General features: G+C 44.0%; 1 protein-coding gene across 1 annotated transcript in view; it reads right to left on the minus strand.

The window, feature by feature from the left end:
- OXNAD1 (oxidoreductase NAD binding domain containing 1) overlaps positions 1-13,530 on the minus strand; it is a 37,881-nt gene that overhangs the window by 12,323 nt on the left and 12,028 nt on the right. The window contains exon 4 of the mRNA XM_036758561.1: positions 6,227-6,368. Coding sequence (XP_036614456.1) covers positions 6,227-6,368 — 142 coding nt within the window. The remainder of the gene's footprint in view (positions 1-6,226; positions 6,369-13,530) is intronic.

The following is a 13,530-nucleotide window of genomic DNA, read 5'->3' on the forward strand; positions in this document are numbered from 1 at the left end:
CTGATTGCTTACTGTCTCAGGGAGGGGGAAGGGAAAAAAGGGAGGGAAGGAAGGAGAGAGATATAGAATTTGAAACTCAAAACTACAAAGGAAGTAAAGCTCAGGTGGTGTTCTAATTACAGTTATCTCTTCTACATATAGTTGTTAGGGTTGGGGGGGCCACCCCATCCCCCTCCGTGTGAACTGGAAAATCCCAAGTAAAACTTTTTTGGCCCTCCCTTTGTACCAGAAAAGAAGTCTCCATTATCATGGTATTAAAGAATAAAATATTGATATTATACAATACTATACATCTATTTTATACATTTCTGAGTCGGGGTAAGGCAGTGAAGAGATACAATTGTGACCTACTCAGATAAAGGAAACACAGGGATGAATCTTACTAGGTTAGAGGGCAGCTGACTCTGGGTCTACCAGAATAACCACGTCACTGAAAGATATTCAAGTCCCTGTCTTTGTTTGTAGCTGGTAAGCACCTAGAAACAGAGCAGACGCAGAGTGGTGGGGTGTTTGGGTGCTGGCTTCTCTTCTTCCTCATTAAAATGATGACATCAGCAATAAAGAACATTTATCCTAAAGATACAGGGTCCCACTCCATTACTCAAAGCTGCTGAAATAATCAGCCAGAGAAACAAGAACCTCCTTATGTGGGTCATTTTAAGATACAACAGGGCTGCCCTGCTGTGCTGCTTGTTGTAACAGAGCCTGGTGGGGCTAATAAGCACATCATAGAGACCCAAGTTAGACTGGATGAAATTAATCTAAGGTTCAGCAAGAGGAGGGAAAATTGGAGAGAATCTAAGAGTTTTGATGAAGCATTAGAACCATTAGAGAAAATGAAAAGAATTAAAATATAATGCCTATAAAAAAGTCAAAGAATAACAACTATTTTAAATACAGAGGTTATTATTATATGAAGGACAGTAGCAGTTTCTCACTATGGACAAAGAAACTAAGTGAAAGTGGAATAAAATTAAGGACTGACAAGAGTTGGAAACTGACACATTCATTCCCAAAGGTGCTTTTAAAATTTCCTTCCTTTGAGGTTAAAAATACACATGAAACAACAACTTGAATGAAGAAGAGATTTCAAGTATGGATGTGCCTGAAGTAAGGGAATGGACTGGATGATCTTTCACAATCCCGTTCATCCCTACATGAATCTGACAGTAATACTGAAAACTCTGGGATTCTTCCTCCAATGGTTCAGTCTACGCTTAAGAGGAAGCCTATAAAGTCTAATTTAGCTTGTTGTGTTTCAAGATGCATTTCCAACACTGGAGACGCACAAAAGGAAATGTGCCTGGAGTAAAGGTTTTCCAGGAGCCAGCTGATCCTCCCCTACGCTATCAAACAATCTCCAGTGGGGCTATCTTCTAATTTCTGGCATCAGAAAGAATCAGCGGTTACCTCTGTCTTCTGACAAAGATAAAAATCACCAGGAAACCATAAATGGAACAAACAAGTAAACACAGCTTACCATATACAACAGCTTAAAGGACACTGCTTTTAATTATGTGCAAGATATCTAATTTGTGAACAGATTTCATATTTGTAAAAAAAAGGATTTTCAACAGGACCTGAGGCCGACATAGGAAAAAAAAAAAAAACCTACCCAGAGCACTCTAGTGTGGTGGTGGCTGATGTACCCCACTGATAAAAGAAATAAAGATCTTCACTCGATGTCCTACTTTTATACCAGCCCACAGCAATCTTCTCTCATGCATCTATCATCCCTTCAAAAAGCCAAATACGGCACATAATAGGAGGACAACAAGCCACTAGAGAGGGGCTCCAGATCGGCTGTGTGCAGCTGCCTGTGGGCAGCTCAGGGTCTTCCCTGAGATTAGCATGTGCACCTAAGGAAGGGCGCTGGCAGAGTTGGTACAGAGCCTTCAAGAATAATTTACTTCACTGATGCACCACAGGGCACTTGGGAGCAGCACCACACTCCTTTGCTGGTTACGGCAGCTGGACATGCTCAGGAAAGGGGCTTGGCAGGACAGTTGGCACATGTACGCCAATCTGAGATCAACGGACATCTGACCGTGATCACCGAAGAAGACCCTGCTGTCACACTGTAATGAATAAGGTGGCAGAAAATGCTCTGCCCAGAAAAAAAAAAAAAAGCAAATAGGAAGGGAAAAGAAAATCACCCATGACCTCATGATAAGACTAAGGAAGGAAGAGACCAAGCCATGCTAAAAAGCAGACCCCAAAAGTGAGAGGGGGGAAAACATGGCAGGACAAAATTTATAACAGAAATACAAAAGAAAGTATGTTGGGCTGCTATAATCCCAGTTCCACAATTGAGTAAATCATGAGGACTCTACCCTCGATCCACTACTGGCTGCTCGGGAAGAGAACCCTATCACTCTGGTACTATTATAACAGATCCCAGATCAAGCACACACAAATAATTTAACTAATCCCTGGGCAGAGACTGTCCATTTGAGGACTATGTTGGGGTGAGGGGAGGTCTACCAGAGAATTGATGAACTGGGCAGCCAGAGGAAGCAGCTATAGGATGTAATCCGGGCAGAGAATCAGTTGCAGCAAGAGGTGCTGGACATAACTAAGGGGTCCAACTGGGGACGTGCCAAGGGTCTCTGGCTTATGTACATCTTGGATATTTCATCGTCCATACAGAGGATCAAAGCTCAAGAGTGGGAAGGGGCCTCAGAGGCCTTTGAATCCAAGCCCCTCCAAGCGGCTCGAGTCCTCTAACCCCCAAGTTCATTTCTCCTTGACCTTTCCCTTGATGCTGCTGCTAGGATTTCCCTGTTCTTCCCTTCCCTGGCTGGTGCTTGGACCTGTCCTCACTTCCGCCCAGGCCCTACTTCTCCCTGGCCAGTGTGCATGACAAGTGGCAGAGTTGGCCATGGCAAGGGGGGCAGGGGTGGAATCCCCACAGCTGTTCTCTAGGTCCCAGCACTAGTCTCCCTTGGCAGACCTCCATGTACAAAGACCTTCCATGAACACCAATGGGAATGGGTGACTCTGTCATTCCCTATGTGGTTTAAGGCACAGAGGAAAAATAAGACGACACAAAAATGTGTGTACTGCAATAGGGGTGGTCTAGCGTGGGGGGAGGGAAGGGGTGGAAGGGAAACCTGGTTTCTCCCTTGCTTATTAGAAAAAGAAAACTTAAAAAGGTCCTACATTCCTCAGAAACCCCCCAAAGAGCCAAAGACGCACTAATGAGAAACAACAGGTGGCTATGAAAAGGAAGGTGGGTGGGCCAACCCTGGGAGTTCCAGGGAACAAGAAAAACTGTCAGACTGAGAATGACCCCCCAGGAGGTAGCCCCAGGAAGGCCCAGGTCCACGGAGCTCCTTAACCCCATTTCCCTGGATTCCTGTCATGGCCCCGCTTCCGTCCTCCTCACCTAAAGCCCCCACCCTGCTGGAATGCCTGCCCCAGGAGTTACCACCAGTGGCTCTGAGCTAAGAGGGAGGGGAATATGGGGCAGAAAGGACACCCCCGATCCCACTGATGACAGCAGCTGAGGGCGGGTTCCCAGCACCTCAAGCTGGACCCTGGGATCCATTTTCCCAAGAAAGCATTACAAAGGGTGGTTGAGTTTTCTGATACTCAGTACATTACAGATTAAATAGTCTTTTTGTGGATAGGCCCAATAAACAAACCACAATAAAAAAAAAACAAAAAACCAACATGGTTTCTATGGGAAAATGAATTCCAAGTGTCAATCTATAAAACTCAATCTGTTCAACAAACTGGGACCTGCTAATATTTAATCACCCCACAAGTGATCTGAAAATTAAAATACATACCAGTTTAAACAGAATAACTAGCAAATGGGGTGCTCAGATTAATTGACTTTTTGGGGTAACAGTTATCATATCAGTGATTTTTAAAATAAACTGGAATGTAGTCTAATATGCTTTAACACTAAAACCATGCTCAACAGAATCTTTCTAGAGATATATGTACTGTCCCAAAGGTGCTTTAGGATCTTAAGGTGACACGGATGATGGTCTTCCTTATGAACGTGGATTATCCCTAGAGGAAGATACAAAGACAGGGGATTCGGGCTTTCTGACTGTTTGGATGCTAGATAAACAGAAGCTGACTGCAACTGTTTACACATTAAAGAAGTGACCACCAAGATGGCAATCTAGACACTGTGTCCTGTCCCCACTAACTTTTGGAAATTTCTGAAAAGAGAAATTAAGTGCCAAATGTGAACAGTAACAGTGGAATCTACAGGAGAAAAAAAGAGAGCCCCAACAAGGTGAGATCCTTGTCAATTAACTCTGAAGAAGGCTAATCCTTAAAGGGCTCATTCAGCAATCCATCCACCTCCATGCTCCCTTCTACCAGGGCAGAGTCCAACCTGGGAGCTGATGCCACGCCCACCAGGAGGTTCTCTTGCTGCAGATACTACAACAACAAAGAAGGAGAAGAATCAAAGCAGTCTCCCCCCTAGCTTAGAGATCCCCAAAGTTGCACAGCACAGACTTTGTCTGGAAAGCCTTCTCTGAGTTCTGCAGAAAGTCAGCTGATGCTAACATAGCTCAGCCAGAGAAGGCCAAGGGCCAAGAAGGAACAGAGATAAGGGATAAGCATGAGTGGCTGTACCAGATCTGAAACCCAGCTGGAGCTAGTTGTCTCCCACAGACTACTTAAGGCACAGACCAAGACTGTCAAAACCTAAATCCCCATTGTGGGAGGAGGCCAAGGCTGCTTTGCAGCTCAGTCCTGGGAGCGCATCCACCAGCAAAGCGGAGTCAGAAAGAGGGTAATGGGGGAATACCAGGGGAAAGAATAAAGACTTCAAGGAGAAGGAAACCCACTAAAAACACAGAGCACTAGCAGATAAATCAACCAAGAGGATCCCAAAACTAGAAGGAAAGATGAGTATTAAACCCTCACCAATACCATAAATACTAGAAGACAAAGGAAAGTGAACCAATGCCTGATGAAACAAAGAATTCTACGAGCACGTGGAGCAAGAAATTACAGAATGGTTCAAGGGAGAAATAAAATCTGTAAAAAATTAGGAATTAACATATTAGAAATTATAGTTCTCAGTGTTAATTAAAAAAAACTCAATTAGCAAACTAGAAAAAATGAATCCAAAGTGTATTTCTCCAAAGGAGCAAAAAAAAAGGGGGGCGGGGGGAATAATAGAAATGGAACACAAAAATGGTGAAGTGGAGGAAAATCTGGCAGAAGAAAAAGGTAATGGCAAAACCATGAAAAGAACACATGATCTCTAAACAAGCCAAAGCTATCTTGAAGAAAGAATATCAAGAGACAACTTAAGGATCACAGGTGTCCCAGAAGAATATAGCATATTAAAAAAATGGGTTGGAATCAAATGAAACTGCCCCAAACTTCTAAATGCAGAAAAAAATCTACAGACTGTCTCCAGAATGAAACCCTACATTTCAAACTCCAAGACACACAGTTTCTAAATTTAATAATTCCAACAAGAAGTTCTGGAAGTGGCCAGGATAAAGACCTTCAAATAAAGGAAATGAAATGAAAATAACTCTAAATTTGGAGGCTTTTTTTCCCCAGAAAGACAAAGAAAAAGACTGACCTGTGGGGTAAAACAAACAAAACAGAGATCTTCGGGAGTTTAAAAAATCATAAACACAGGTAAAGATGTAAGGAAAATTAAAAGAAAAAAAGACAAATGAAGGCAGAGGAGCAGAAGTGAAGGCTCAAGTTATAGAGTGGAGGGGGCATAGTTGGGGACAAAGGAGGGGAATGGGTGATTGACACTTATTAAGTCCTAATTTGGAACACAGGTTAATTTCTATCAGCCGGCAATGCTTCCATCCTATTACTTCCCTGAAGAATGGACTACTCTTAGAAGTCTAAGAGTAAGATACAATAGAAATCAGGAACAATGGGGAAAAATTTACAAAGGCAATAACAAAGATACTGGTTAGAAGGACTTTGGAAGTTTTAATGCCATAAAGAACACAAAGAAACTCAAAGAGCAATTAATAAGGATCTAGGACACAGTTGAGGGAATAAAATTTCAGAACAGAAAGGAAGAAACTTAGTGAAAACCAGCAAAAAAATGCTTCCTAGAAAAAGATGCACAAAACCATGTGAAATTTAACAAAACACATACTAATGCTGAACTCTTCACTGAAGTCTAGATTTCATGAGTGGATAAAGTGAACTAATTCTAGATTTTCTAAGTGCAGACAGCCACAAGAGGATGTCAAGTGCACAACGCCCCTACCTTGGTATGGACCCAGAGGGAGGGAGGATGGTTGGTATATTTCACTGCTAATTCCAAAACACTTTCTTGTTTTAACAGGCTCGGGCTTGAACAAATCGAGAATCCACCAGTCACGGGAACACCAGGAATAAAGAAATCAACCCTAAAGTAGAAAAGCAGATAAAATCTATGATTTCAGTTCTTAACAACAACAACAAAGCAACTATTTGGCAGTATTTGCTAAAACAAAGTACCGGCCATACATTCTTGAAATCTCATCTAGTTTCTCCTCCTGCAGCTCTTGTCACAACACTAAATTCTACACAATCTTTTCTCCTTCACATTTATCACAATGCTATAGTCTTGGATTCCTCACATTTCAAAACTAACATCATATTGAGCAGAAACTCTCAGAATATTCTGGCCAATTGAGACAAACCTTTTCAAAACACTAAGGAAAGAAAAAATGATTAGCACCGAAAACTGTCAAATCCTGATTGCCGATCTCGCAGGAGACAAGTCACCAAGATGCCCCTCCCACCAGGAAAAGAAAGCAGAACCTCCACATCATTCCTGTTTATTTACCAACGGCTGACATGTCCTAAGGCTAGTGGTCCATTTGGAGTGCTAATCTAACCTTAGACCCTGTTTCTCACTCCGTAAATGGTTCTCCTAATTTTGGGTAATGAAATGGTTGGTTAATTAGAGATAAGAGTCACCACTAATTAACAGCGTACATTGTCCATTCCCTGGTCAAATGGTGAGTCTAAGACTGTGCCGGGTTTATCGCTTGCCTTGCAGCGCCCTCTGCTGATGAGACGCTCCCAGAGGCTTCCCAGGCCAGGCTTCTGGGTGAGCACAAGTGCTTTCAAGAACAGGATCTCTGGGCTTTCTTGATGGCCTCCAAATGACAAAACAGCCTTTCTGGACCAGGACTCCTTCTTTGGGACTAGGATGAAAATGCACATTTGCAGAAAATGGGGATCAGAGGCCTCTATCAGATAATTCACTGTGTGCTCAGAAGAGCGTGACAAGTGGAAATGGAGGGGGCCAAAGAGGAACTTAACCCATCTGAATCCACCAAAAAGGAAGAAAATTCTTTATTTTTGCTTAAGTCTCCCAAGGGGTCCTGGGTTCTAGACCTCAGAACTCAGGCTAGTCTTATTAATGCTATATAGACAATAGTAGGCTTCTGAAGGGAGACCTGAGAACCAAACCAGCACAGAATACCCTAGGGAGAAATGCATACTGAATTCTAAGCAGTCAACCCATCAATGAATCTTGGGAAAATAATGCACTAAGAGATCAGGGGCTGCCTGCGATAGGTGCTCAATAACAGTAATATGATAAGCACCCCAAGGAGCTCAGCACGAAGGGTCAAGAAAGGCCACCCAGCCAAGGGGTTGGGTCTAGAAGAAGGGGTCCTTTCCTATTGTATTTCTCCTGCTTCCACATCTGAGGTGTCCTACCCATGTGACCTTGGGCCACTCATTCTACCCTTTGGTTTCCTACTCTGTAAAGAGCAGGTGGTCAGACCAGACTGGGCTGAGTGGGCTGGATGACCGTCCTAAGCTTTCTTCCTGTCCTAGAGCTGACTCAACCATCCTCGGGTACTGCCTTTCCCATTTAACTAACATTGGGCAAATGACTTCTGTAAGAGATCTGAGTTTCAGATGCCTCAAATGTAAAACACAAATGATACCTTCTTGGTGTAACTGAGGGGGCTGCTGGGAGGACCAAATATGATAAGAGGTGAAAGCATTATGTGAAGTGGGACTAGAGGGCTGCCCAATGCTATAGTAGTATTGTCAGGAATCCAGGGTATTCTCCCTACCTCCTGTAGGGTGTAACTGGAATATTAAAGGTAGAGAAGAGGAGTTAAAGAACATTTGCTGTTCTGAGTTCAGCTGCTCCATCCCACAAATTACAAATAAGTAATTACCTGAACATGGAGAGCGCTTAATCAATGGCTGCTGCTGCTAATAGAATGAGGACGACAAAGAAATGCCCACAATCACCAGGTAAATGATGCCCTTGCCCTCTGGGTTACTTCTAGCACCTGGATGCGCCCTCTGCAGGGGCCCTGATACTGCAAAGCCTCCGTTTCTGATTCTCTGCTGGATGTCCACAGGCACCTCAGAATGCACTTCCTGTTGACAACATGGCATCCTCGCAATGACCAGGGTTCAAAGCCTTAAGTGATTATTCGACACTGCTTTCTCCAGTGCCACACCTGATCAGCTGCTCGGACTTGTCAATTCTAGCATAGCCTCTTACTTGGTAGACCACACACAGCATCTCTCTCCAGCTCCTCCTTCACTCAGTGGCCAGAATTATCTTTGTACCCAGACCCGACTTTGTCACAGCCCTGCTAAACAGTCTTCAGTGGGTCCCCAATCCCCCGCTTTGCTCTCCTGCCCCTGTGCATCCCAAGGAGATTGCCTTCTCTATAAATCAGGAACGAGAGTTCGCATTTGGATGGCCTCTCCCCTTAGGTTTTCCACATCCTTTACATACATGGTGCAGGTTACGTGATTTAAAGAGCTAATAATAACCCGAACAAACCTCTTGGAAGCAAGCAGAAAGAGGATTTCAACGATTTTGTAGATGAGAAAAGTGTGGCTGAGGAAGGTTAAGTGACCTCTCTGTGATCACGTGTCTGAAGAAGGACCAGAACACGGGTCCTGGGTCTTGGCCCAGTCTCATTTCTACCACATGAGAAACCTCTTCTCACTGGCATCGTCCTCCTCCAAGGCTGAGCTGAGGCTGGGCCTCCCCTAGCCACCTTCTCCATAGCCCTCTCCCTCCTCCTCCTCCTCTGCTGCTAATATGTTTACCTTGGAGCGCAGGTGATGCACGCACTTTTCTTATTCCCCCAAATTAACACACACACTTCTGGAGGACTCGGTTTCTAGTGCTTATAAACACCCACCCAACTGGAACCCTGTACACTTGTGGGTTGATGCCTACGGCTGACCTCAGTCACCTCAGAGTGTCTGGGTGGGTCTTCTTAATGATTAAAGTCAGAAAACAACAGGGTCCGACTCTAAAGTGCCGTGAGAGGCAGCCTGCCATAGTGGACCGGGCACTTCCTAGGTACATGACTCTGGGTCCCTTACCCTGTGTGCCTCAGTTTCCCCATCTGTAAAATTGGAGTGGAGGGTGGACTCAATGGCCTCTGAGGTCCCTATGACCTGTTTTAACAAACATCCTAAAATATATAAATATATATATATTTATAGTTACATAAACGTTAGTGTGGCATGCCTCTGAGTAACCTGAGTCAGGCTGCTTGGTAGCCTGAGGGTTCTTGTCTAACTCTGGGTCTTATTCCCATCAAGGTCGGTGCCCTCTGGGAGCTCCTCTGCGGCAGCTGCCTTTCAAAGCTTATGAAGGTACGGCACATTTGTTCGAATGTCATTGGCGGCAGCAGATCTTCAGCCTCTTAACCAGACAGACAGCTGACGTTTGGAAGCAGTCACACTGATTCAAAATCACATGTGCTGAATAAGGTAAGTGGGCACCATAGTTTACAGTCCAAAAAGAGACAATGGCCACAATGTAACAAGAGCAAAGTAACGATTATGAAAAGTTTTCCAAATATTTTGACAATGGCAGGGATCACCATAAAAGGACTCCTAAGGTAATGCCTTTAAAAGGGATTGAAAAAAGCCAAAACAATCTCTTTACTTATAATCCTACCATAAATGGTGAATGGGAAAAAAAGGAATTAAAGAGTTCTTTGCTTCTAAAAAATACATGTATCATAAATGTTTACGGTTTGTGGAGATGGCCCAGAATGTCAACAAAATGGCCAGATTCGCTGCTGATTCCTGTTTCTCTCCCAGAAACTTACTTATACTCAAGTATGTGAGTATATCAAAGCCATATAATACATGGCAACACCATTACAAGTACCCCTAGCTAATTTTACTTTGATTGAGAATATAAATGGGATTTTATTTCTGTAAAGCAGTAATGAGATGGTAGACTTTTTTTTCCTGCTCAGATAAACAGACTCGGTAAATGTTTCTAATTCCAAAGACAAAGAGTTGACCACGACAGCACTGAAACCAACACATGTGCATTTTTTGCTTAGGAAAAGTGGTCTGGCTGGCAGAAAGTCTGAGTGAAGCTGCTGCCACGTCAAGCAGACTACAGGATCGAACAGTCCCATGGAAAGGAAAAATGCAAAGAGAGTCATTATAATTAAAGCTTCTACTTTTCACTGCGTAATAACTGTTGAACAATTCTTGAAGGGTAAATATACTTTCTACATCGCCTTCCCCCGCCCCAACAGCCACCAAGAATTTAATATGTATCGCTGAACATGTGCGAAGATTACAGTAAATTGCTTCAGAAACGCAAATTATTGCAATCAGCGTCTTGTTTTCTAGTTCTAAATTCAAAGGCAAACTATTTAACATGAGTGCTAACTCCTACTATTCTCATATAGTCCCAATTCTAACAAAACTTATTTTCAGATGGACCATGCCAAAATTAGCCAAGAGATGCCTGTGAAATCCAATCAAGGTTGACAAGCCCAAGTGCTTAAAAATCAACACAATTTTAAAAAAGTGGCCACCCCCACTGTAAAAATAGCCCACAGCTCATACATACCCTCAGGAGTCTATGAAAATCCAAAGCACTCTATTTCCAGATCAACCTGAATTTAAGCTCCCTGGGTAGGAAGGCCAGGAGGGTCCCGATTATCCTCAGGACATAAGAGTCCAATGGAGACACAATGATTTGCTTTGATCTAGATGAACTGGGAGGCACTGATAACATTAAGTATGCTCTTTAAATCCAACCCAGACAAAGTGAAAAGACCAGAGAGAGCAGAAACTGCTTGGAGGGTTTGTGCTATGCAATGAGAACAGTCTGCTGTATGCAGTTGCATGTAAGTCTGAATACAGACCCCTGCCCAGTGACAGCTTTCACCCAGATCAAATGACTGCCCTGAATTCTGCTGGCAGCTCTTTTTGGAGCTGATGCCTATGCAGAGAAAGCTGGTAGCTGCTTGCTTGCTGTAAGGGTCTTCAAAATGCTACTTTTGACTTGCATAAGGCAGAGAGGCACAGCGGCCAGGGATGGCCTGGGAGCCGGGAACACTACATATACTGGCTGGGTGACCCTGGGCAAGTCACAACCTCTCAGGAATGAAATCTCACAGAGAAGGTGCTGACCTGCCCAGATAGAGGCTATTTCCTTTTGCAAGTACTCCCAATGCCAGTGAAGCTGCAAGCCTAGCCCTGTCCCTCATCCTGCTTTTGCCATTTAGCCCTACCAGACCCACAGAGGACTCCCAGCAAAAGTACTATGGGCCCTGAAACCAGGCTGGGCAAGGACAAGAGGCTTGGGCCTGGGAGGGGCTTCCCGCATGACAAAAAATAACCCGAATCCACATTCTCTCTGTGGGATTAGCTATGGCATGGAAACGTCCCACAGGTGACCCATTAGCAGCCAGCCTAAAACGGAAGCCACACAACAGGGTCTCTAAGGGAACGGTGATAGGTGATGGACGTATGTTGAATTAAGAAAGGAGAGGGATTCGATGACTGACATAGATAGGAGGATGATGAAGAGTCCAGGTCACCAGATTCCTGGGGGTGAAATGGGGTCAGTGTACCCCAAACAAGTGCCTAATGGTACTTTGATTTAGAAGAAGGACCTGCTGATTCAATGAGCATTAACAGGCAAAGTGCCCCACGAGGCACAGATCCAATGTCTGGGTGGCAGGGATTTTTGTTATTTCTTCTCACAGATTACGAATCTGACATGGAATCCAGGATCTGGAGAGGGAAGGGTTCTCAGAGGACGTCTAGTCTACCCTCTTATTTACAGATAAGTAAACTGAGGCCCAAGGAGGCTGAACTGCCTAAGGTCATACAGGGAGCAAACTCCAATGGGAGGACCGGCACCCAAGTCCCCCGACTCCAGAGTGAGCAAGCACTCTTTCATCTGAATCAACATAATGGTTAACAAATCAGTCTCTTAATGTTAATCATAATTATTACTTGTAGAATGATAGCAGGTTTGCAAATAGCTCATTTCTTTATCCTCACATTAATTTCATTGGGATACAGCTGTTACTCCCATGTTACAGAGGAAACAGAGACTGGGCAAAAGCTAAGTGATCCCATAGCTTATAAGCATCAAAGGTAAAATTCAAATCCAGACCTCCTGACTAAGCCCAGCACCCTAGCTGGGCTTAGAATAACACTGACTTTCAGAGCCTCAAAAGCTGAGGATCAGAATTGGAAGTGGGCTGATCCCCACCAAGGCAAGACAACCATAAGCCCAGGCTTGGAATGGTGAGCAGTCCTTGTGCAGCTTTACTCCAGGGCTCATTCTGGGGCTAAAACTTCTCATCTGAAATGTGAACTGCACCAGATAACCAGAAGCAACAGTCTTCCTACAGAGCCCCAGGCTTTCTGATTTCCAGCCTGAATCTCATCTTTCAATCCTTGCACATTTTGTGACAATCAGTCCCCAGTGTGATCTTACAGAAATGCCAAGTTGCTCCTCTGAGGGAAGGCTTCATCGCCATACAGTGATCCAGCAGACGGCTTCCCAAGGGACAGGGCACAAGCGCTCCTATTCAAAGAAGGGTCTCAGGTGCTGTTCCCCAACCAGCAGCCCAAGACCCTTTGGAGAGTTTAAAGAAATGTGGTGTGTCCCCAGAGCCTAAAATTCTTCTTTCCACTACCTATTTTTTTTAACCAAATGGGTAAAAGTGGTGGTAACTACGATGGGGAAAGATGGCTACTGTTTGAATGTATTCATATTATATACACATAAAAAACTGTAAATGGTGGACAGGTCGAAGGGCATTAGTGGATGGCTAAATGAGTGGAGTGGGTGGTGAGAGGAATGTTGGTAGATGCCTGCCTCCTGTGCCCCAACTAATTTACAGGTAGAGATCAGACAGAGCTGGGAAAAGCTGGCTAGAGAAGTCAGAACAAGTAGTAACAAGACTGATTCCCTATACCATTGCAGCTCTATTTTGTGGTGGTGAAGAACGAGAACCTAAGGAGGAGGGGAACGGCTGAAGAAATCATGGTATACTCTCTACTACAAGAAATGAAGAAACCTGGAAAGACTTGTTATGAACTGAAGCAGAGCAAGGTGAGCAGAACCAAGGGAACCATTTATGTTGTAACAACACTGTTAAAGCAAACAACTATGAAAGCCTTAAGAACTCTCTCTCACCGACATGCTGACCAACCTTGACTGCAGAAGACTGATGACAAAAACAACTACTTACCTCTTGATAGAGAAGTAGACAGATTACAAGCATTTTCCTTTTCCAGTGGGGTTCTAGG

This window comes from Trichosurus vulpecula, chromosome 5, assembly GCF_011100635.1.
Source record: "Trichosurus vulpecula isolate mTriVul1 chromosome 5, mTriVul1.pri, whole genome shotgun sequence".
In the NCBI taxonomy this organism is placed as follows: domain Eukaryota; kingdom Metazoa; phylum Chordata; class Mammalia; order Diprotodontia; family Phalangeridae; genus Trichosurus; species Trichosurus vulpecula.